This window comes from Vipera berus, assembly GCF_964194415.1.
Source record: "Vipera berus genome assembly, chromosome: 4".
NCBI classification, from domain to species: Eukaryota; Metazoa; Chordata; class Lepidosauria; order Squamata; family Viperidae; genus Vipera; species Vipera berus.
This window is the reverse complement of record NC_138206.1, coordinates 82,164,841-82,190,485: the sequence shown is the minus strand read 5'-3', so window position 1 is coordinate 82,190,485 and position 25,645 is coordinate 82,164,841. Positions and strand designations below refer to the sequence as shown.

The 25,645-nt window shown below is 49.4% G+C and overlaps 1 protein-coding gene across 3 annotated transcripts in view; it reads left to right on the top strand.

The window, feature by feature from the left end:
* The window catches only part of LOC308667670 (cohesin subunit SA-2-like), a 131,119-nt gene that overhangs the window by 31,633 nt on the left and 73,841 nt on the right, over positions 1-25,645 (top strand). For all 3 annotated transcript variants that reach the window (XM_081327063.1, XM_081327062.1, XM_081327061.1), the window contains exons 11-14: positions 1,312-1,385; positions 19,330-19,453; positions 20,267-20,365; positions 21,439-21,518. In XM_081327063.1, the coding sequence (XP_081183189.1) occupies positions 1,312-1,385; positions 19,330-19,453; positions 20,267-20,365; positions 21,439-21,518 (377 nt within the window). The remainder of the gene's footprint in view (positions 1-1,311; positions 1,386-19,329; positions 19,454-20,266; positions 20,366-21,438; positions 21,519-25,645) is intronic.

Sequence of the window (25,645 nt, the reverse complement as noted above, 5' to 3'; positions counted from 1 at the left end):
CAGTGAGGAGCCTGGCCCTTCCACTCATGCTCAGGATGAGACGCAGCTGTTTGGGGAGGCTGGGTCAGACTCGGAGGACGCACAGCTGGAGGACATGAGAGATGCCCACAAATGACAGCCCAGGAGAGTAGGCCAGAGGGAGGCAATGGGCGACTCCGGGGGAGGGGGAGAAGGCATTGAGAAGCCACGCCTTGAGGATTGAATTACAAACAGGGAATGTGTAAGCGGTGCTGGTTGCTGAAGGCAACCATTGCAAAGTACTTCATGGGATCATGTTCTGTTGGTATTGCCGGTGAATAATTCTGTTTTGCATTGTGTTTCGTGTGGACAATTTTCTCCATTTGGATTGTGTTTTGTTGCCTTTGTCTTTGGACCATTTGGCAGATTTGTTACCAATATTAAAAGGGATTTTGTTTTCTTCTGAGTCTCCAGCCTACTTGTCAAAAGGGGTTTTGTCCTTGTGCGTTTAACAAGGACGTACATAGGCTGGGACAGAACAGTCTCCTTCCCCAGCAGGAGATGGCTCATCTTAAAGAGGGTCATTAGTCAATTAACTAAATGAAGTGAGTGCAAGAGGGCAAAACAAGAAACTGGTTCTAAACACCAAGGTCACATTCTCCGTGATGCTCTCCCCTTGTCTCCCGTATCTCCCGTTACTTGACACCACTGAAATAGATCGCCCCCTTCTGCCTTCCCTGCAAACCATTCAATCCCCCATCTCTCACACTCTTCCTTAAAAAAGGGGAACCTCCTCCAACTGACAAACGGGCAAGGTGAGCCCAACAGCCACTTTAGCACTTGCTCTTGCTCTCAGTGCCCTCAAACTCACACTGCCCTTTCCTCACTGATGCAGAGGGGTCACCTCCAGCAACCCCTTATTCCCCAACTTACAATAAATTCACTCAATGAACAAACAGCACCCTACCTGGTCACTCTCACCCACCAAGCAGGGAGCCACTCCTCCCCCTCAGCTCACACCCAGTGGAGGGGGACCAACACACTTACCTGACTCAGCCAACTTTCCCCCTTCAGCCCCAAAATTCCCCGAACAGCCTTCCAAGGCCAGATTACAAAACATTCTAAAGAATGCACAAAGTAGTCAGAGGAGCAGCCAAATGGCATGCTATGCTACACTAAATATTGTTGCAGCTGTGCAGTACTCTGGTGCTTCCAAGAGTTCTAATTGATATTACCACATTTTGGGAATGTAGCCATTGATAATATCCTCTGAAGTGAAAGTGTGGCCTGAAACAAACCACTGGATTAAAGCCTTTCCTGTGTGGCACACCCCCCCAATTCTTCTCATTTCAGTACGAACAGAAATCTCTGGAAGTAGAAAATATGATGAATGCGATTTTTAAGGGGACCTTTTTGCCACGCTATCGGTAAGAATGTTTATTTGTTTCCAAGGAGTCTAATTTATTAAGGATAGATTGATAGAGGAGCTTATTTGCCTCTAATCATTTGAAGTTGCCATATAAAGTTAACAATATTCAAGCATTAGGGTAAATTATATTAAGAGGTACAAGACATCACATTGGACATGATTTCAGCTTACATTCACCTGATCCTTATGTTGAGAGATTTGGTAAAAAGAGCTTTCTGTAGACTTCAGTTCTTATATTGAACAAGACTGAACAAGACTATAGTGTCTGCAAATTTGACTGGTTTCATCAGGTAAAATATTTAGAGTACTTCATATAGTTTTTTTTATAAATTTTATTGGTTTTTATAGGGTTAGGGATAAAATGGGGTCAGGTTTGGGATTGAGGTTAGGGTTAGGGTTGGGGTTAGGGTTTCCCCAAGTAACATTTTCAATATTTAGCAAACAGCATATTGTCTGGGTACATGTATTTAACTAACAGTAATAGATATAGTTAATTATCATAAACAATGTTGATTAATCACTCAGCCTTTTTCTTACTAATATATATTCAAGATTACATATCACATTCCTTTCTCTCTGACTCATTTTTCTAGCCATTGGTAAAAATTATCCCACATTCTAAAGTACACTGAGTCTTTCTCTTTAATCTCTAAAGTCAGTCTATCCATTTCTCCGCACTCTAGAATTTTCTTAATTAGTACTTCTTCAGTTGGTAAGTTTTCATTTTTCCAATATTGGGCAAATACAGTTCTTACTGCTGTTAATACATGTAGTATTAAATATCTACAATCTTTCTTGTACTTGGCTCCTATTATTCTTAACAAAAACAATTCTGGTTTGAAGTCTATTTGATTTGTAGTCATCTTCTCCAACCATAAGTGTATTTTAGCCCAAAACCTTTTTGCTTTAGGGCATGTCCACCAGATGTGGTAATAAGTACCTGGCCTTTGTTTACATTTCCAACAAATGTTAGAAGTACTTTTAAACATTTTCGCTAATCTCACTGGTGTCATATGCCATCTGTAAAACATTTTATATAAGTTTTATTTATATGGCACTGCTTTAGTTAAATTAATATTTCTTTCCCATAATTTTTGCCACTCTTCTAATTCTATATTATATCCAAAATTCTTTGCCCATATTATCATTGTTTCTTTTACTTGTTCTTTCTCTATCTTTACCGTATTTTCCAGCGTATAAGACGAGTTTTTAACCCATGAAAATCTTCTCAAAAGTTGGGGGTTCGTCTTATACACCCAGTCGTCTTATACGCCAGAAAATAGTACATAAATTGAGCGGCCCCGTTCTTGCAAAGCAACTTCAAGCCTCCTTAGTCCAGTCCCCCCTCCAACGTGACTCTCCCTTCCCACCCCCAAGAGCCTCTAAGTCCCTTCCCCTCCCCCTTGCAAACGCCAGTGCCCGGGAGCTCTTGCGTTTATTCCAAAGGGTGGGTGGAAGGAAAAGCCCCTTTCGGCTCCGGCATGGCTGCAAGTCGACGAGCCCAGGAAGGCACGCCCTCCCCTCACTGTGGAGGAAGCAGGGCAGGCTGGCGTCGGGCGGGAGCTGGCAGGGCAGTCCTGCGCACGTGTGCGCTCCCCGGCTGCTAAGGAGTGCTCGGGGAGCCGTGGCAGGCGCCTCACGCCCTTCCCTCTCGAGGCGGCACTGGTGGAGCCGTCCGGCGTCGGGCGGGAGCCGGCAGGGCAGTCCTGCGCACGTGTGCGCTTCCCGGCTGCTAAGGAGTCCTCGGGGAGCAGTGGCAGGCGTCTCACGCCCTTCCCTCTCAAGGTGGCACCGGCGGAGCCATCCAGCATCGGGCAGGAGCCGGCAGGGCAGTCCTGCGCATGCGTGCGCTCCCCGGCTGCTAAGGAGTCCTCGGGGAGCTGTGGCAGGCGCCTCACGCCCTTCCCTCTCGAGGCGGCACTGGCGGAGCCGTCCGGCGTCGGGCGGGAACCAGCAGGGCTTTGCACCATCTGCATCAGATGGGTCTGAATCGGGCTTGTGTCGGACACTTGGCAACTGGCATGTAAGTATTTGCCGGCGTATAAGACGAAAAATCTTGAAAATCTTCTCAAAAGTCGGGGGTTGTCTTATACGCCCAGTCGTCTTATACGCCAGAAAATACGGTAAGTTTAACAGAAATCTATAGATTTTCTTGATCAACTTTTCATCTGTTTTTAACAGTATCTGATCAAATTCTGTCCGTTCTTTATAAAATCCCATTGTTTTTGCATCTTTTTCATATCTCGTTTGAATTTATTTATTTATTATTATTTATTTATTAATTTAATTTATATACCGCCCTTCTCCCGAAGGACTCAGGGCGGTGAACAGGGCAATACATAAAAACTAGATACAAAAATTAAAAATTATTAAAAAGTAATTAAACAATGCCCATAATAAATTAATACAGATTAAAAATTGAAGTCCATTTACAAAAATCCCACCCCATCCCATCAGGCCAGGCCAGCTTGTTTAAAGAGATGGGTTTTAAGATCGCGCTGGAAGGAGCGGAGATCGGGCGCCATCCGGAGCTCGACCGGAAGATGGTTCCATAAATCCAGTGCACCCACAGAGAACGCCCTCCCCCTGGGGGCCACCAGTCGGCATTCTTTGACCGGTGGCACCCTGAGGAGGCCCTCTCTGTGGGAGCGTACTGGGCAGAGGGAAGTTGACGCCGGCTGCAGGTGCTCCCCAAGGTATTCCGGACCCATGCCATGTAGGGCTTTGTAGGTCATTACTAACACCTTGAACCTCACTCGGAAGACAACTGGTAGCCAATGCAGCTCGCGGAGCAAAGGTGTAACATGGGAGTATTGGGAAACTCCCAATACAACTCTCGCGGCTGCATTCTGTACCAGTTGGAGCCTCCGAGTGGTCTTCAAGGGTAGCCCCATGTAGAGAGCGTTGCAGTAGTCAAGACGAGAGGTCACGAGCGCATGAGTGACCGTACGTAAGGCATCTCGGTCTAGATAGGGCCGCAACTGGCGCACCAGGCGAACCTGGGCGAAGGCCCCCCTAGTCACAGCTACTATATGGTCTTCTAGGGAGAGCTGTGAATCTAGGAGGACTCCCAAGTTGCGAGCCCTATCTACAGGAGGTAATAACTCACCCCCCATAGTGAGGGGTGGGATATCCTGAATATCCCGAGATGCCGGTACGCACAGCCACTCAGTCTTGTCAGGGTTGAGTCGAAGCCTGTTCCTCCCCATCCAGACCCGGACCGCCTCCAGGCATCGGGACATCACGTCGAGGGCATCACTGGGGTGGTTTGGGGTCGAAATGAAAAGTTGGGTATCATCAGCATACTGATGATACCCAACTCCAAAACCACGAATGATCTCACCCAGCTGTCAAAACTCGTCCTGCAGCAAGCAGGGCAGGGTGCCGAACACAGGAACGAGAGACTTCCGCTGCGGTCTAGAAGCACTTTATTCTTCAGGGCAACAGCCGCAACAAGAAACAAAGCCAGCGTTGGCCGCTACCTGCAGCCAACGCTACTATATACACACCCGAAAACCCCACCCAAACTCCACCCAAACACGCCCACGCCCTCCCATCCCCTATAACTTCCCCACCCCTCCCCTACAAGGCCCTTCGCCCGACGGCCAGTCAGGTAAGCCCCCTCCCGTGTTTTGCCGCCACCGTGCTCCTCCCCCTCACCCACTCCCTGCCACGCCCAACTCCGAACCCCCCTGTCGTCGTCCACGCTCGAGGCCCCCAGCCACCCAGTCACCGCGGCGGGGAGGGACCCGTCCCCTAACGACTTCGCCTGCTCCCGCATTACACAGTCCTGCGCAGGCATGGCGTCGGCCGGAGGAGGCAGCCGCAACGGCGGAGTCCCCGAAGCATTCCGCTGCGAGGCCGAGGCTCCCAGAACCTCCCAGGCCGCTGAGACGCTGAGTTGATTCGGGCCTCTACCGGTCATGCCGCAGGCCGGGGAACCTTGCACAGACGCGCCGCTGGGCGGGGACGGCAGCCACGGCGCGTCTGGAGGCGGCTGAAGCGGCGGCGCGGCCCCCGGAGCTTTTCGGGCCGAGGAGCCCTGCGGAGACGCGCCGCCGGGCAAAGACGCCAGCCGCGGCGTGTCTGGAGGCGGCGGAAGCGGCGGCGCGGACCCCGGAGCTTTTCGGGCCGGGGAGCCTTGTGCGGACGCGCCACCGGGCGAGGACAACAGCCGTGGCGCGTCCGGAGGCGGCGGAAGCGGCGGCGCGGACCCCGGAGCTTCTCGGGCCGGGGAGCCTTGTGCGGACGCGCCGCCGGGCGAGGACAACAGCCGCGGCGCTTTTCGGGCCGTCATGGAGCCTGGTGAGTTCGGCGGCAGGAAGGCAGGGGGTGCCAGGGGGGGTGGAGGGGCCCCCCCTCGAGTGTCGGGCTCCCGAGGCCCGACATGCTGCCCCCTCTACCAGGGGCCCACCTGGAATGCAAGGAGAGAGAGGTGAGTAGTCCGTAACGTGAGCAGCAGTCCCCCCCTGGGTCCCCCCCGGCTTCTCTGGGTGTTTCCGGTGGAAGGCGCGGAGAAGGCGTGGTGCGCACACATCCCCGTCCCGCACCCAGGTGGCCTCCTCCATGGGGTATCCCTTCCAGAGCACCAAGTATTGCACCCGCCCCCTCCGTTTCCGGGAGTCCAGGATCTCCTGTACCTCATAGTGGTCGCCGTGTACAGGCCCTGGGCCGCCCTCCCCCACCGCCACAGAAGCGGTTGTAGCAGGCTTCAGCAGGCTACTGTGGAAGACGGGGTGTATCTTCCCAAGGAGGGGGGGTAGCCGAAGCCTGACGGTGACAGGGTTTACTACCTGTATAACCCGGAACGGCCCGAGATATTTGGGCCCTAGCTTCTTACATGGCACCTGTAGTCGCAGGTACTTCGTGGAGAGGTATACAAGATCACCTACTTTAGGAAGTGCAAACGGCCGTCTCTTCCTGTCTGCCTGCTCTTTGTATGACCCTGCAGCCCGCTCTAACGCCTTCTTTGCTATCCCCCACACTTCCTCCAACCGGTGCATCCACTCCCCAGGTGTGCAGGATGCCGGGGCCCCCTGGTCACAACCCGCGATGGGAACGAACTCGTAACCAGAGACTACTTTAAAGGGGGAGAACCCGGTGCTGCTATGCACTGCGTTGTTGTAGGCTACTTCCGCGAAGGATAGCAGGTCCACCCATTCAGACTGCTGGTATGAAACGTAACAACGCAGGTATCGCTCCACTGCCGCGTTTGCACGTTCCGCAGCTCCATTTGTGCTTGGGTGGTACGCCGAGCTCAGGCCCTGTGTTGCTCCGATATAACGTACGAAATCCCTCCAGAACCGGGCCGTGAATTGTACCCCACGGTCGGAGATGATACGTCGTGGCACCCCGTGGAGACGGTAAATGTGTTGGACAAACAGCCAGGCCAGCCGACGGGCCGAAGGCAACCCCTTGCAGGGGATAAAGTGGGCCTGTTTCGAGAATAAGTCCACTACTGTCCACAAAACGTTGTATCCTCTGCTTTCCGGTAGCTCGACCACAAAGTCCATGGCAATGTCCTGCCAAGGTCGTACGGGGTCTGCCACCTGTTGCAGAAGGCCCGCCGGTTTGTTGGTGGAGGGCTTGGTGGTTGCGCAAATGCGGCATTTCTGCACATAGCTCCCAACGTCTCGCCTCATGGTTGGCCACCAAAACTGGCGGCGGGCCAGATGCAGGGTTTTCACGAACCCGTAATGGCCTGCCTGCCTGGCGTCATGGCATTGATAGAGCGCTTGATCCCGTGCCGCCGCAGGCACATACAGCCTGACCCCGTGCCAAGCTAAGCCGTCCCGCAACGAGAGGGTATCGGGGTGCACCTGCATCCATTCATCAGTCGCCAACGCTCCCTTACAGGTCCGCAGGAAGTCGTCCGTCAAGGCGTTGGCCCTGTGCTCCGCCCCCTCCACCGGGCGGGGTGGCGGTACCAGTGCCTGTACTACCTCCTCTTTCCGACAATCGTATTGTGGTAGCCGAGACAAGGCGTCCGCCAGGAAGTTTCTACCCCCGGGCACATACTTGAGACGGAACCGGAAGCGCTGAAAGTACTGGGCCCATCGCACGTGTTTCGGGGACAGACGGCGGGGTGTTTGCAGGGCTTCCAGGTTTTTATGGTCCGTCCAGACCTCGAACTCCTGGCTAGCCCCCTCCAGAAGGTGTCTCCATGTCCCCAAGGCCCAGCGGACCGCGAAAGCCTCTATCTCCCAGATAGCCCAAGCCCTCTCCGCGGTGGTCAGTTTCTTGGAGACGTAAGCGCAGGGCCGCAGTTCCCCCATCGCATGCCGTTGCAGAAGGACAGCTCCAACAGCCACGTCACTCGCATCAGCCTGCACTACGTAGGGCAGGTCAGGGTCCGGGTGTCGCAGGACGGGCTCCTTAGCAAATTGTGCCTTGAGCGTCTCAAAAGCCTGCTGGCATGTAGTGGTCCACGCTAGCTTCTGCCCTGGCCGCGGCGATGTTGCCATTTGTTTTGTCCGCAGTAGATCTGTGAGCGGCAAGGCAATGGAAGCGAAGTGCGGAATAAACTGACGATAAAAGTTAGCGAAGCCCAGGAAGCTCTGCAACTGTTTCCGGGTCCGTGGGGCCTGCCACTGTTGGATAGCCTCCACCTTCCCCGGGTCCATCTCCACCCCGTTTGAGGACACCCGGTATCCCAAATAGTCCAGCCGGGGCTTGTGAAACTCACATTTAGAGAGCTTCACATATAACTGGGCGTCCCTCAGTTTGGTCAGTACACACCGGACTAAGGCGACATGCTCCTCCAGCGTTGACGTATATATGAGGATGTCATCTAGATAGACTAGGACCCCCCGGTACAAATGTTCATGCAGGACTTGGTTAATTAACTGCATGAAGACCGCGGGGGCCCCTTGCAGACCAAACGGCATTACCCTGAACTGAAAGCTCCCCAACAGGCAATTGAAAGCCGTCTTTCATTCGTCGCCGGCTTTAATCCGGACACGGTAGTACGCCTCCCTGAGGTCTAACTTGGTGAACACCCGGCCCGTAGCCAAATGGGCCAAAAGGTCCTTCACCAAAGGGAGGGGGTACAAGTGCTCTACACATACCGCGTTAACCCCCCGGTAATCCACGCACAGTCTTAGGGTCCCATCCTTCTTCTCCCTGAACAGGACAGGGGCCGCCATCTTGGACCGGGCGGGCTGGATGAACCCCCTCCGCAGGTTCTTGTCTATGTATTGGCGAAGCTCCTGCATCTCCCGGGGTGCCATTGCGTACATGCGGGGTTTCGGCAGTTTTGCCCCCGGCTCCAGTTCGATGGCGCAGTCCGTGGGGCGGTGGGGTGGCAAGGCATCACACTCTTTCTCATCGAAGACATCTGCTAGATCGCTGTATTCCCGTGGTACCTGTATCTCAAGCCCAGCTCCCACCCCCGCGGCCCCCTCTGGCCCACCGATTCCCTCCGGACCCATGAAGGAATGCTTTGCAGGAGGCTGGGGCCCTGTCCCAAGACGAAGGTGTCGGCACCCCCCCTCCCACCAAACCGTGGGGCCCCACCTGTCCAACCACGTGAGCCCCAGAATGACCGCCTCCGTCATGGACGGCACCACGACAAACCGGAGGGTCTCCCAGTGTGTACCCATTTCCATTCTCACCGGTGCCGTTACATGCGTAATGGGTGCCCCACCCAGAAGGGACCCGTCTACCTGCTGGAACCGGAGAGGTTTGGGGAGCCGCTGAAGGGGGATGCCGGCCTCCCTTGCCATTACCAGGCTGATAAGGCAGCGCGTGCTACCTGTATCGATCAAAGCCTTACACTCCCTCCTCTCGCCTGTTCGTGGGCTTATCAATGCCACTGGCAGCACAAAAGGGCACACTGGAGCACTTACCATCGGGTCCTCCTCGTACTCGTGATCCTCAGACCCATCGGATGTGTCAGTCCGTCCATCCGCCGGCCCCTCTGGACGCACCGGTGTTGACGTTCGGGGTGTCTTGTCGGCCACCTGGTACGCTGCTCTGGAGCGTTCCGCAGCTCTCCTGGGGGTTGGGACCCGTGCCACCGGAGGGTTGGGCCCTGGCCGCGGCGGTGGTAACGGGCAGTCCACTGCCCGGTGGCCCGGTTGGTCACATCGGAAGCAGCGGAACGTTGGACGGGGCGCCGGTAGGGGGGCGGGTTGTGACACCGCCGGCCCGGACTTCCGGCTCTCGGTTTTCGGCCCCTCCGGGGCCCTCCAGGCTCCAGAGCCCACTACGGGCCTGCCCCGGGTGTCCTGCAACCCAATATCTAGCTCCACCGCCACCCGGAACCAGTCCTGGAGCCGTGCAGGAACCCCCCGCACCACACATGCCCGCCGGAGAGCTCCATCAAGGCCGGCCCGAAAGTGGTGCACCAGCAAGCGCTCGGGCCACGAGCGCAACCTGCCCGCAACCCTGCGGAACTCGTGCACGTACTCCTCCGCTGGTGTTCTGTACCAGCCTGCTACCTGCCTTGCAGAAAGGCAACCCCTGTACAAACGGCAGGGGCTGGAATACGTCTGCCAAATTTATTACACAAACAAACAAAACATGAAACAAGATACAGGAACTTTGATCCTCTATCGGAGCGGTTGCTTTCAGCAAACCAGCCCTCCCCCAAACACTCCCTTTATTAGAGTTCAGGGCGTGGCCTCTCTTTGCCTCCTTCCAAGAAGTCCCACAGCCTTTCTCTGCTTGCTCCTACTTGACTGCCTCCTGCGTCGGGCGTCCTTGAACAGGGCCAGCTGTGGGTCATCTTCATCCACACTGTCGGGCTCATACAGCTGGGTCTCCACCAAGTAAGAGGGGCCTGGCTGGGGGCTCTGCGGAGCCTCCAAGCCATCATCAGCAAGTTCTTCTTCAACACCCCCCTCCTCCCCCTCGTCTGAGTCATCCGACCCAACTGCCGAACCCACAGGCTGACCCTGAATCACAACAGCTGGCCGTCCCCGCTGCCTGATGGCTAAAACTTCAGCTTCCGCACGATGTATACGAGAAACATCCTCGAAGCGGATGCGCAGGGCTTCCAGGAATAGCCCCACGTCCCCGAGTTCACGGGCGTGGTCACTGTAAAGATCCGCTGCCCAGGTTGCAGCCTCTCCCTGAAGGCACGCGGTGACCGCCACCACCATCGCCCACTGTGATGTGTAGGCCTGGGCATACCCGTCCAGATGGTTAATCACCTGACCCAGGAACATGGCCAGGCGGTCGGGATGCCCATCATAGGTTATGGTGAGCGGTGGAGGTCCCCACACCACACCCGGACCCCAATGCCCGACAGGTGAAGGGGTCTGAGCCTGGGACACCCCCGCCGACCTTGGCGCTGGACGTCCAGGGCCCCGGTCAGGCGTTGGCCATGCATCACGCCCTCCTTGTACTCGCGTGGATGGGGGCCGAACGCCACCCTCCCCAGGCACCTTGAACTTCGGGCTGGCCAGTCGGAAACGGGACGTCGCTGGCTGACTGGGTGCCCCCCCAAAAGACCACTGTCCCGTGTCTCCTTCAGGGCCCATGGCCGCCCAAGAACCGCCGTCACGTGCCCCAACCTCTCCAAACCTATCGCGCAGCATGTCCATAGTCTGGCTCCCCGGAGCGGTTGAATAGCTCCACTCCTCGCCGTCGTCATCGGTCAACCGACGCTCCCGCCAACCCAGTGGAGCCCCACCGGGCCGGCCCGTTCGTCCTTGCTCGAGTCCCGTGCGCCCCAGGACCGAGCTCAGCCACCACTCCCCCCCCAGGGTCTGGCTACTAGCACCCTGGGACTCCACCGCAGGGTCTGCTGGTGGCGCTTCCCGCACCTTAGGTCGCACAGCTGGCTGGGCGTCCTCCACTTCCCTCTCCGCAGGTGGTGTCGCCTCCGCCCCGGCCACGCCAGCCTCCTCCAATCCAGTCTCCAAGGCGGCTCCTTGCAAACCCTCTGCCATGGCGCACAAAACGGAACACAGCAGAAAGGCAGAAAGGCCGCAGTGCTATGAAACGCTGGCTTTCTGTCAAAACTCGTCCTGCAGCAAGCAGGGCAGGGTGCCGAACACAGGAACGAGAGACTTCCGCTGCGGTCTAGAAGCACTTTATTCTTCAGGGCAACAGCCGCAACAAGAAACAAAGCCAGCGTTGGCCGCTACCTGCAGCCAACGCTACTATATACACACCCGAAAACCCCACCCAAACTCCACCCAAACACGCCCACGCCCTCCCATCCCCTATAACTTCCCCACCCCTCCCCTACAAGGCCCTTCGCCCGACGGCCAGTCAGGTAAGCCCCCTCCCGTGTTTTGCCGCCACCGTGCTCCTCCCCCTCACCCACTCCCTGCCACGCCCAACTCCGAACCCCCCTGTCGTCCACGCTCGAGGCCCCCCAGCCACCCGGTCACCGTGGCGGGGAGGGACCCGTCCCCTAACGGCTTCGCCTGCTCCCGCATTACACAGTCCTGCGCAGGCATGGCGTCGGCCGGAGGAGGCAGCCGCAATGGCGGAGTCCTCGAAGCATTCCGCTGCGAGGCCGAGGCTCCCGGAACCTCCCAGGCCGCTGAGACGCTGAGTTGATTCGGGCCTCTACCGGTCATGCCGCAGGCCGGGGAACCTTGCACAGACGCGCCGCCGGGCGGGGACGGCAGCCACGGCGCGTCTGGAGGCGGCTGAAGTGGCGGCGCGGCCCCCGGAGCTTTTCGGGCCGAGGAGCCCTGCGGAGACACGTCGCCGGGCAAAGACGCCAGCCGCGGCGCGTCTGGAGGCGGCGGAAGCGGCGGCGCGGACCCCGGAGCTTTTCGGGCCGGGGAGCCTTGTGCGGATGCGCCGCCGGGCGAGGACAACAGCCGCGGCGCGTCCGGAGGCGGCGGAAGCGGCGGCGCGGACCCCGGAGCTTCTCGGGCCGGGGAGCCTTGTGCGGACGCGCCGCCGGGCGAGGACAACAGCCGCGGCGCTTTTCGGGCCGTCATGGAGCCTGGTGAGTTCGGCGGCAGGAAGGCAGGGGGTGCCGGGGGGGTGGAGGCCCCCCCCTCGAGTGTCGGGCTCCCGAGGCCCGACACCAGCGGTTTCATGTAGATGTTGAACAGGAGAGGTGAGAGGACCGACCCCTGAGGGACTCCACAAACGAGAGGCCTCGTGGTCGACCTCTGCCCCCCTGCCAACACCGACTGCGAGCGTCCCAGGAGATAGGAGGAGAACCACTGAAGAACCGTGCCTCCCACTCCCAATCCCCTGAGACGCCGCAGCAGGATACCATCGTCGATGGTATCGAAAGCCGCTGAGAGGTCTAATAGGACTAGGACAGAGGAATATCCCCTGTCCTGAGCCCTCCAGAGATCATTCACCAGCGCGACCAATGCCGTCTCTGTGCTGTACCCGGGCCTGAAGCCCGATTGGTACGGGTCTAGATAATCCGCTTCATCCAGGACCAGAGGGAGCTGATGCGCCACCACACTCTCGACAACCTTCGCAAGAAAGCGAAGGTTGGAGACCGGACGAAAGTTATTCAACACAGCCGGGTCCAAGGCAGGCTTCTTGAGGAGAGGTCTTACCACCGCCTCTTTCAAGGCGGCGGGAAAACTACCCTCACTCAAAGAGGCAGATATAACCGCCTGGAACCAGCCTCGTGTCCCCTCCCGGGCTACATAAAGCAGCCAGGAAGGGTACGGGTCCAATAAACATGTGGTGGAGTTCAGCCTCCCCATAATCCTGTCCACTTCCTCCGGAGTTACAGGATCGAACTCCTCCCAGGTAACATTGACAAGACCGCTCGTGTCCTGATCGTCCGATACTGCCCAGTCGGAGTCCAGACCGGTCCGAATCCGAGCGATTTTGTCCGACAGATGTTGACTAAACTCCTCGGCACGCCCCTGCAAGGGTTCCTCACTCACCTCCTGATTAAGGAGGGAGCGGGTCACCCTAAACAGGGCGGCCGGGCGATTATCTGCGGACGTGATGAGGGCAGTGAAGTAGTTAGACCTCGCCACCCTCATCGCTGCGAGATAAGACCTAATATGGGTTCTTAGTTGCAATCGGTCAGATTCAGATCGGCTGGACCTCCAAACGCTCTCTAGGCCCCGTCTCCGACGCTTCATCTCCCGGAGCTCCGCGGAGAACCATGGAGCCCATTGGGATCTGCGCCGGGTCAGGGGCCGCAAGGGTACAACTCGGTCAAGTGCCTCCGTGGCCGTCCTTTCCCAGGCTTCCACTAAGGCATCTGCCGAGCTGTGAGCTGAGGAGGCAGGTGGGGACCCCAGTGCTGCCTGGAACCTCTCAGGGTCCATTAAGCGCCTGGGGCGGAACCATCTGGTTGGCTCAACAACCCCACGGTGGGGAGTGGCAAAACGGAAGACCAGCCGCAGGAGATGATGATCGGTCCATGACAGGGGCATAACAATTGGGGAGCCCCCACCAAGATCATCTAACCACCGACCAGATAAGAAAACCAAGTCAAGGGTGTGGCCTCCCTCATGAGTCGGTCCATGAATTACTTGCGTCAGGTCCATGGCCGTCATGGAAGCCATGAACTCCCGAGCTAACTCAGATGCTCCTCCCAGGGATGGTAGATTGAAGTCTCCCAAAACCATAAGTTTGGGAAACTCAATCACCAGCCCTGAGAGGATATCGAGAAGCTCAGGCAGGGCTGCTGCTGCGCGACTAGGCGAAAGGTACACCAGCAGCAAGCCCAACTGCGCCCTAGGACCAAACCTCAATAAGAGAGATTCGCACCCGACTATCTGAGGAATGGTGGCTTCCTGCGGACATAAGGTCTCCCTCATAACCACAGCCACTCCCCCACCCCTACCCTGAGTCCGAGGCCGGTGTAGCACCCGGAAGCCTGGTGGGCAAAGATCAACCAGGGGGATACCGCCCTCTGGGCCCAACCAGGTCTCCGTGATGCAGGCCAGGTCCGCATGCTCACCCTCGACCAGATCCCGGACAAGAGGAGCCTTGTTAGCAATGGACCTGGCATTCAGGTACACCAGCCGGAGCTCAGGTGGCTGCACATCCTTGCTCCCGGGACCTCGGGGCAAAAGCAGAAGGTCGGAGCGCCTCACCGCTTGTAAATAGCGGAGAAGCCCTCCCGGAGGTCGGTACGGCCCTCTGATCTTACACCTGCTGCCATTCCCTATCGTCGTGGGAATAGGCAATCCCACGACCCGCTCCCGAGCTCCGGAGATGGCCGACCCCAGCTCCCTCTCTACGTGATCTATCCTGGGCCTGGCCTGAACAACAGTTGGTGGATTACCCCCCGTCTCCAACCAATCACTACCCTCCCCCCTCCCTAACCCTACAAAAAATTTGGCTAAAAAAGTAATCAGGGGCCTCTTATTAAATTTATATCTTAGGCCCCTGTTCCTGCCCAGCCATCTCTCAGGGTCCCAACAATCGGGCCCGTCATCAAGAGGCAGAGTAGAAGGTAAGGCGGGTCGCACCCAGGATGGGGGGGCACCCCTGAGGGCGAACAAAACCGTGCTGGGGTAACTCAGGCCCATGATAATAATTGGATAATACAGCAAAAACAGACCCAGATCAAAATAAATAAAATGGGAGGATCTTAAAGTGGAAGGAGAATATCCAGACTGCAAACCCAGCTCCGCTGCCACTAGAGCTGGGTAACCCCGGAACAATCCCCGTCCTCTCACAACGGTCAGGACCGGGGAGCAGCCTGGAATATACAGCCGGGGAAAGAGATACCGCCTAGAGCTCTCACCTCTAGGACGGTAACAGGTGGAAACTCTTAACTCTTAACCACTCTCCCACAGTGGTTATACACCCGGAACCTTCCAAAACCCAAGGGGAAAGGAAAAAAGGGAGGACAATAGGGCAAACCAGTCAGCGAGGTGGATTAGGGCTAAAAACCCATAAAGTCACAGAGTGGTAAGAGAAGCTCCGGTTTCAGGTTCCTTTTCGCATCATGGAAGGGACCAGGTGACAATCGACCGATAGGGAGGGAACCAGGGCCCCATAGTACTTCAGTGGGGCCCAAAAGACATGGTCCAGTCAGCTACAGTAGTCCATGCCTCCAAATGTCCAGGCATAGAAGTCCACACTCCACCACCCGGCCATGGTCACCATACCAAAGCGGTCGCGGCACTTCAACTCCCTCACCGCCAACCGTCCCAGACGCCAACCAGGACCATCTCCACCACTCCAACACTTAAAACGCTGGCGCTGCTCCAAGCCGTAGTTCATAATAATAGTCGTAAATCGACTAGCATCCGGCTCCTCAAGCAACTGGAAAGTTCTCCCCAGAGTCGCCAAGCTCCGTCGAGTTATTCCGGGCTCCGCAAGACTCCACCAGACTCCCGTAACAGCATAGCAGCAGCCACAGTCAGCAGGTTGGCGGGGCGCGGGATGCGGGTCTCCCAAGATCTTCCAAGACCTCCACCAAACTTCTCCAGGCTTCACTGGGTTCCCGCAGCTCCGACAACCAGCCGGTCGGTGCTGTACAAAGCAGGGCTCTGCCGGGTTCTTCCGGGTTCTTCCAGAGCCTCCGGAGGACTCCATTAGGCTTCGCTGAGCTCCCGCAGCCCGATAATCAGCTGAGCTCCAGCGGCCCGACAATCAGCTGGTCGGCGCCGCAGAGCACAGCACGGGGCTCAGCTAGTTCTTCCGGGCCTGCACGGCCCTCCCGAACTCCTCCGAAACTCTGGACTTACAGAGCTGACGACAAACAGCACAGCCGCTCCCTCTGGCTTCGTTGAGCTCCCGCGGCCCCGACAATCAGCTGGTCGGCGCCGCAGAGCACAGTCAGCTGGTCGGCACCGCAGAACACAGCACGGGCTTAGCCAATTCTTCCGGGCCTGCACGGCTCTCCCAAACTCCTCCGAACAGCCGGGGCCCTCCGAACATCCGGGCTTACAGAGCCAGACAAGCAGCACAGCAGCTCCAGAAGTGACTACCAGAAGCTTTCCTCGACTCTAATCCAGACCCCCGACACAGAGAGAATGACATTCCTGTGGGGCTCCCAGGGTCGCTAAAATTGCCAGAGCTCCTCGCGGAGCTCAGCCAAGCACGTCCGCCATCTTGGGCATGCGCAAAAATGGAATTTGCACATATGGCCACCATGCTAAGTCAATACCTTGTTCTTGTAAGTCTTGTCTGTCTTTCAATTTTCCTTCATTATTCAAAATGTCTTTATATGTCACAACTTTGTCGTAGTTAATTAAATTTGGGTAAGCAAAAGCTTCCATTGTTGAAAGCCATTCAGGTATCTTAATATAAATGTTTACTTTTATTTTTTCCCATTCTAAAAGAAGTGCATTCCTTATAAAATGGTTTTGAAAGTATCTGTGTATTTTATTTTTTCCTTAGCACAGAAAAGCATGCCAAACAATTTGTAGGTCATGCCCCTCTAGGTACAATAATCTTTTATTTCTAAGCATTATCCATTCTTTTAAGCCATATTAAAATAATTGCTTGGTAGTATAACCTCCAATCCGGGAGTCCAAATCCTCCATTGTCTTTTGTTTCTTGTAGCATTTTCACTTTAATTCTCATTTTTTTCCTTTGCCAAATAAATTTCATTATTATTATATTCAGTTCATCAAAGAAGGCTTTTCCCAGCCTTACAGGAATCGTTTGAAATAAAAAAAGTATTTTCGGTAAGATGTTCATTTTAACTGTTGCTATTCTCCCCAACATTGACAGTTGAAGGTTTTTCTACTTTTCCAAATCCGATTTTATTTGTTTTACCAGTCTTACGTAGTTATCTTCTTTTACTGTTATTTTCTTTTACACATCTTGCTGTTAGATAAATTCCCAAGTACTTAACTTTTTTAACTATTTGAAGATTTGGGTTTTTTTGTTAGTTGGTTTTTTTGTTTTTCTGTTAAATTCTTTGTCAGCACTTTAGTCTTTTCTCTATTTATTGTCAGGCCGGCCACTTCTCCAAATTTTTCTATTTTCTCCAGAAGTTTAGTGCTTGTTTCCAATGGATTTATCAATTTATCAATTATTTATCAATTTTTTCTTTTTCTTTTTTGAGTCTGTGCTAACCATCTGTAGTCCTTTTAATCTGTTGAGCCATTATTTCCATCTCGGCTAAATTTAATTTATGCTTTATTATCTCCATTTGTTTCTTAAGTATTTTCTTTTGTGGATCTATTTGTAATTCTGATTCTAGCTTTCTGAGTTCTTCCTTCATCTTTAACTGTAGTTGTTTCTTTTCTTTATTCTTTTTAGTGATGTAAGTTTTAGCCAAGCCTCTGAAATATGCTTTAGCCATGTCCCACACGTTTTGAAGCAATGTTTCTTCTTTCTTATTTATTTTGAAGAAAAAATCCATTTCCTTTGTCGCTAGTTGTAAGGAATTCTTTTTCTTTCATAATTGATTTATTCAAGGACCATCTTAATTTTTTTCTTAGTTCCTCTCCAAGTCATCTTTATTGGGTTATGATCTGCCCAAACATTAGTTTCTGTCTCAACTTCTTGTATCATCATTTTCAGTTTCAAAGATGTCCATATCATATCAATTCTAGACCATGATTTATGTCTATTTGAATAAAATGTGTATTGCAATTTCTTTGGTTTTTTTCTCTCCATACATCTTGAATGCAGAGTTCTTCTGTCATTTTTAAGAACGCTTTAGGTAATATATTTCCTCCTTTTCTCCCTTGTTTAGCGCTTTTTTAGTCCAAGGTTCCATCTACTATTGCATTAAAGTCTCCCATTATACAGATTTTGATAGTTTAGATCTAATATTTTTTATGTAGTTTTTGATAAAATTGCTCTTGTCATTAGGTGCGTATATTGCTACCATCAGTATCTGTTTTGGATCCATCATTATTTCCACCATTAATATTCTCCCCTCTTCATCTGTGTAGATTTGTTTGGGGTTCATCGTTTCTTTAATGTATAGAGCTATTCCTCTTCTTTTGAGATGCTAGTGGGAAGTAAAGTTTACCAATTTTCGGTTGTTCTAACAATTTATAGTGTTGTCTCTTAATGTGTGTTTCTTGAAGACAAATTATATCTATTTTTAATTTTTTTAGTCGTGTAAAGATTTTTCTCCTTTTTGAAGGAGAATTTAATCTATTTATATTTATTGACAGAATCTCACTTTCCTCCATCTCTTTCAGTTATATCTAGGTCTTAATCTTCTAGTTGATCTTATCTGTCTCTGATCTCTTGGTCTTGCTCCTTCTTTTCCATATGTATTTTTAATTTCTTCATCTTCTCTTTGGTCGCTGTTTCTACTGCCATTCTTGTTTCTTTGGTTCAGGGTCATCTCTTTCCAGAAATGCTCTGTGGTTATCGAAGAATTCCATTGCTTTAAGTGCTGTGTCCAGTCTATATCTTTTCGCATCCCAATAAATTAAGATCCCTTCTGGGATCAGCCATCTGAAATTCACTCCTTTTTCAGTTAATTTCCTAGTTAGGAACTGATATTCTCTTCAAGACTCTCTTATTCTCCTAGGAATTTGTTTGAAGACTACAGTTTCTTTTTCTTTGTATTTCAATGGTTCATCTCTTACTTTTCTCAAAATCTCATCTCTTGTAGAACTTTTAAGAAATCTAACATGTACTTCCCTATGTACTTTATTTCTTCTAGAATAGTTTGAGTTGACTCGATAGATCTGGTCTAATTCTCCTTCCGTTTGCAATTTCCCCATTCCTAATGCGTCTGCCAGTAGTTCGGTTATCAAGCCTAGGAGATCTTCTTCCTTATCTTCTATTATATTTTGAAATCTTAAAAAGTATGAGGCCTTTTCCATTTCTATGATGGCTATTAAATCTTCTAATTCTCCATTTATTTGCATCAATTTCTGATTTTCATCTTTTAAAGTTTCTAATTTCTGATCAACCTCAGTTAATTTATCTTCTATTTTTTAATTCTTTGTTGATTGTGATCATCTGTTTAAAATTTTCATATACTTCATATAGTTTTAGAATGTCCTTTTAATAAAGATTATTTATAGCAGATGATACCAATATAGAGTATGTATGAATGTATGCACTAGCTCATGGAAGATGACAAATATTTTTCCATTTTTTTAAAGTGATATTATTCCAGATATTCGGGCTATTTGCATTGAAGAAATGGGCATCTGGATGAGAATTTATCCTGATACATTCCTAAATGATAGTTACTTGAAATATCTTGGCTGGATGCTGTATGATAAAGTGAGTTCTTTTCTTAACAACTGGAAAAAAATATCAGTTTCCCTTTTCAAAGATTAAGTGCCAAAAGTTAGTGTTTTCGTTCATATATGCTTACAAGATAATCTTCCATTGAACAACAAAAATAAATTTGGAGAATAAGTTTAAAGACAACTCACTTAATGTTATTCTTGATTTTTCCTTTTTCCAGTTTAGAAAACCAAATAGTAAAGCAATATAAATGTAAACCCAAACTGTTGCTGAAGGAATTGTCTAGTTTTGTTACATGACTGGCAATATGATAGTTTTTAGGTTGGAGCACTGCTGCTAAAATCAAAAGGGCATCAATTAGAATAGTTCATTTCAAATTCAAAGTATTCCAAATTCAGAATATTTTATACATTTCCATGATTTACTCTTGAGACAGATTGCATGTCAAGGAAATCAAGTTCAAGGAAAAATAGGCCAATACTGCAAATGCCAAAAAAAAATGAGAATCCAAAGGCTATCAGAGTGACAGTGTCCCTGCTATACCAAACTTAATGACACTTATATAGATACATTCCTATATCTTGGCTAAGTTAATATCCCCAAGCCCTACATGTCCATGCATTAAAAAAACTACCCAGAAAAATACATGTCTCAATTTATTCCAGGCAAAGGATCATAACCAAAGCAGTATGGTGAAATCTTTTCTCTTTGGTGTGGACAGGTTTAGCTATCAAAAGACTGACACCTGAGGAATGAGTCTCTTGCCATTGCCTACTGAGTAATGTTGATACCTTTATAATTTCACTTGGGCCTGTAATTCTCCCTCCATTTTTCTTTTCCTCATAGCATCCTGAAGTACGACTGAAGTGCCTTCAGGCACTACAGGGAATATATAGTCAAAAAGAGGTTGTTTGTAAAATGGATCTATTCACTAGCAGGTTCAAGGTAAGTTGAAATCAGCATTTCCCAATATGAACTTGTTGATATTTTAGAAGTGATTGTTTTTAGAACTAAATTAGATTCACTACAGGCTCTCAGATTTTGGGGGGGGGGGAATTAGAAACACAAATCCCTTGATTGTGAGTGTTCATATGATTTTTTTTCTAATGCACAAGCACATATTTCAGAGCTTGGATGTTTAATAATATATAAGTGTATTTTTAATTACATTTCTCTACCACCTGTCTTACAACTCTGAGTGGCTTACAATAAAACTTTGTTAGTATATAAAAGCATAACTAAGAATAAAGTTAAAAACAGAATTAAAATGCAAGCATGCAGTATTAAAAGTTTGAAAAATGGAGAGAACAACCTTAGAACACCAACCATCCCCAGGGTTGCCGAACATTCTTTGCCCTCCCTGACAGTTAACAGAGCCAATTAGTATTAACTTTTGTCCTTTGAAAGTATGCATTTGCTAACTTTTCTCACCAACCTTGTTATGATTCATTTAGTAAAAAACGACAGGGTTAGTTCAAAATCAGTTAAATTGTTCTGAAATTTCATCTGGAAATAAAAACTATGCAAGGCATGTTTTATAAAACTAATTAAGAATTACCAATTTTTATTGTAAGTGATTCCAATTATTAGAGCCAATATCTTTTCAACTGTTTCTACAGCAGTATGTTTCACCTAATATATTTGGAATCAAAAGCTTAAGATTTGTGTCTGTTTTGATATACCAAGACTCCAAATATTCCAAGCCTGTAGGGGGTGCTACAAACCATCCATTGTAAATTCTAAATATCAGCATTCAAGCTAAAAAAAATAAAGGACATTTGCGGGTTTTTTTTACTCCACACAATATAACCTTTTCAGACATCACTTAGCAATGAGTTATTTTGCTATGTATGGTTCTTTTAAAATTCCTAGTCATGTTCTTTTGTTATAGTTTAATAAAATTGAAGGAGCAGTTAATTCTATCGGAAGCATTGTGTCAAAAGGATACATTTCTGTAGTAAAAAGCGATTGGAATAGAAAGTATTCAATCTCTCTCTTGTTGCTTTCTATCCATTTAGGATAGAATTGTGTCCATGGCTCTGGACAGGGACCATGAAGTAACGGTTCAAGCCATGAAACTCTTGATAGTTATGTCACGGTAAATAACCTTTTCACTTAAATATGATGTAATATTTAATGGGTGTAAGATGCAGTTTTGTAACTAGTTAAATCCTCATTAGTATGCCGAATATGCAGTTGCCCCTAGATCAGGGGTGTCAAACTGCCGGCCTGTGATCCAGTTGCATCATGCGGAGGCCACACCCACCCCAGCTCTGGCAATGCGAAAAAAGTCACAATACGTCTCGACACGTCATGTGACGCAGCGAGTTTGACACCCGTGCCCTAGTGTATAAGAGATTTTGTGATTTGTTGAAAAACTAAACCCTAATGCAATAACACAATGAATTACAAGCGTTCTGTGCAAATACATTATTAAGTATTATGTCTTGCAGGCAAATACTTTTTTTAAAAAAATGTGCAGATGATTTTTATGCAATTTAATTTTTTTTACTCCTCTAACTTGCTTTTGTTGCTCTTAGATTTCAACCAAATAAGTTGAACAGACAAGTGGTTTTTACCTTTTTTTAAGTGTGTAGTGACTCTTCACAATAGTGTTTTGAAACATCATCTGTATGTTTCTGCTGTATTCTGTATTTAGTTGAGTGAATATGTCACTACACGAAAAGTACCTGAAGCATACTGTATATTGCCACTTTAAACTTAAGGGTGGGGATATCTGGATTTACTACATTACTGTATTGATTTTTCCATAGATCATAATTAAATATGATCAAGTTGGGTCTTAATTTCTTTAAATAATACTCTGTAATTTCTGACTTTGATTCCTATTTTGCTTGGTCAAGTATTAACATAAGATAGGAATTTTAGAAATATAGTAATGAATAATATTGATTTCTTGCCACAATTCTTCATTTTTCTGCTTTTGGGTTGAGAAGTGGACAGCATTGTACTGGCAATTTCTACTGGAGACAGAGGACCCTTGAAAACAACAGCATTATGTCATCTGTAGATGACATTAATTTCCAGCAGTTAGAAACTAGAACAAAATACATTGCACTTATCATTGTGCTCATGTCAGCCCTGTACTAGGAGGAGTAATGTGCTTTTGTTATCATACAATGTTGCTGTATCCATTAATGTTACACTTGTTCAACTTCTGAATTAACAAATATTGCATTGGCACTGCAGCTGCTGAGCACTTTTATCTTTGCATTTGTTCTGTTGTTCATTTAAACAGTGATTAGCTAATTGCCTGTGTAGAAATAAATCCTGTATCTATCAGTTCAGGTAAATCTTGTTCAAATCAAAAAGATTTACCTCTGGATAAGTATGCAGAGGGCTGCAGCTTGTATCCTGGCTTAACAATAGTAATAGGGATCAGAATTTTCATCATTAACAATGCAGTTGTAAAGTGTTACATCACATGACCATGCTGCTTAGTGATGGAAATTGTGGCACTTCCAGTTATTGTCATTAAGTGCATCATGGTAGGTCATTAAATGAGAACATTTACAACCGCCTGCCATCTTCCCCATTGACTTTGCTCGTAAGAAGCTGGCCAAGAAATTCACAAATAATGATCGCACGAGTGCAGGATGCTTCAACTTTGTCATTGCTGGATCACAGTCACATGCCCATGGGGATATTGTGACCAATGTAGTATGAGGATCAGTCATAAAAACCACTCATTTAGTACTCTTGTAAATTCAAATGGTTACTCAACAGGTGATTGTTAAGCAAAGGCCATCTTTGTTAGACCTGTGTGAATTGAATTGATGCTTTAATCATGTACTGTTACTTCTTGGTTGTATCACTCATCATTCCAAATATTAGACGTGTCAGTCTGGAGAGTCTTCTCAACCAATTTGCACATACCCTATAACATTTCAGACAAATGGCTGTCCAGTCTCTTCTTAAAAACTTCCAGTGTTGGAGCATTCACCACTTCTGGAGGCAGGTTGTTCCACTGGTTAATTGTTCTAACTGTCAGGAAGTTTCTCCTTAGTTCTAGGTTGCTTCTCCTTGACTAGTTTCCATCTGTTGCTTCTTGTCCTGCCTTCAGGTGCTTTGGAGAATAGCTTGACTCCCTCTTTTTTGTGGCAGCTCCTGAGATATTGGAACACTGCTATCATGTCACCCCTCACCCTTCTCTTCATTAAACTAAACATACCCAATTCCAGCAACCATTCTTTATATGTTTTAGCCTCCAGTCCCTAATAATCTTTGTTGCTCTTCTCTGTACTCTTTCTAGAGTCTCAACATCTTTTTTACATCGTGGTGACCAAAACTGGATACAGTATTCCAAGTGTGGCCTTACCAAGGCTTTGTAAAGTGGTATTAATACTTCACGTGGTCTTGATTCTATCCCTCTGTTAATGCAGCCTAGCACTGTGTTGGCTTTTTTGGCAGCTGCAGCACACTGCTGGCTCATATTTAAGTGATTGTCTACTAGGACTCCAAGATCCCTCTCACAGTCACTACTATTGAGCAAGGTACCATCTATACTATACCTGTGCATTTGGTTTTTCCTGCCTAAATGTAGAACCTTACTTTTTTCACCATTGAATTTCATTTTGTTAGATAGCACCCAGTGTTCAAGTCTTTCCAGATCCTCCTGTATCTTAAGCCTATCTTCTGGAGTATTGGCTATTCCTGCAAGCTTGGTGTCGTCTGCAAATTTGATGAGTTCCCCATGTATTCCCTCGTCCAAATTGTTGATGAAGATGTTGAAGAGCACTGGGCCCAGAACAGAGCCCTGGGGCACCCCACTACACACTTCCTTCCATGTAGATGCAGTTCCATTGAGGACCACACGCTGAGTACGACCGGTCAGCCAGCTACAAATCCATCTGGTGGTGATGTTGTCTAACCCATATTTTTCTATCTTATTAAGTAGTAGGTTGTGATCTACTTTATCACATGCCTTACTAAAGTCCAAGTAAATTATATCCACAGCATTCCTCTAGTCCACTAATTTTGTCACTTGGTCAAAGAATGCAATTTGTCTGGCATGATCTGTTTTTGACAAACCCATGTTGGCTTTTAGTAATGACTTTGTTTGGATCTAGGTGTTCGCTGATTCGTTGTTTGATTATCTTTTCCAGAATCTTTCCAGGTATTAAGGTCAGGCTGATAGGTCTGTAGTTTCCTGGATATATTTTTTTCCATTTTTTGAAGGTGGGAACTACATCAGCTCTTTTCCAGTCCTCTGGTAGTACCTGTTCTGTACCAGCCTGCTACCGGCCCTGCAGAAAAGGCAGGGACAACCCCTTTTACAAGAAGGCAAGAGGCTGGAATTACGCCTGCCAAATTTATTACCACAAAAACAAACGGAACAAGACAAACCAAGAAACAGGAGCTTTAAGAAACATGAACTATCCAAGCGGTTGCCTTCAGCAAACCAGTCCCCCCACACATTCCCCTTATATAGAGTTCAGGGCGTGGCTTCTCTCTGCCTCCTTCCGAGGAGCCCCATTGCCTTCCTCTGTTTACTCCTAATTGACTGCCTCCTGCGTTGGGCGTCCTTGAACAGGGCCAGCTGTGGGTCATCTTCATCCACGCTGTCAGGCTCACACAGCTGGGTCTCCATGGTGACCAAGTGGGAGGGGCCTGGCTGAGGGCTCTCATCAGCAAGATCTTCAACCCCCTCAGCAAGGTCTTCAACACCCCCCTCCTCCTCCTCTGAGTCGTCCGACCCAACTGCCGAACCCACAGGCTGACCCTGAATCACAACAGTACCCCAGTGCTCCAGGATCTTTGAAAAATATAGTTCAGTGGTTCTGAGATCACATCTGCCAGTTCCTTGAGAACCTTGGGGGTGTAATCCATTTGATCCTGATGATTTGAACTCGTCTAGGCTGGACAGGCGCTCACCATTTTCTTGCTTATCTTAACTTGTGTTTATATTCTGTTTTTTATGGCACTGTTTTTCATAGGTTGGACTGTTTTTTCCCTTTGTGTAAAGACAGATGCAAAAAATGAGTTAAATATTTCTGCTTTCTCCCTGTTGCTTGTCATCTTCTTGCCACTTTCCCCCACTAATGGACCAATCATTTCCTTAACTTTTTTCTTGGTTTTTACATGTTGAAAGAAGCTTTTTTTGTTATTTTTGACTTTGGTCGCAAGCCTTAATTCATTTTGAGCCTTAGTTTTCCTCACTTCATCTTTGCAGGTATGGGCTATTTGCTGATATGCTGCCTTAGT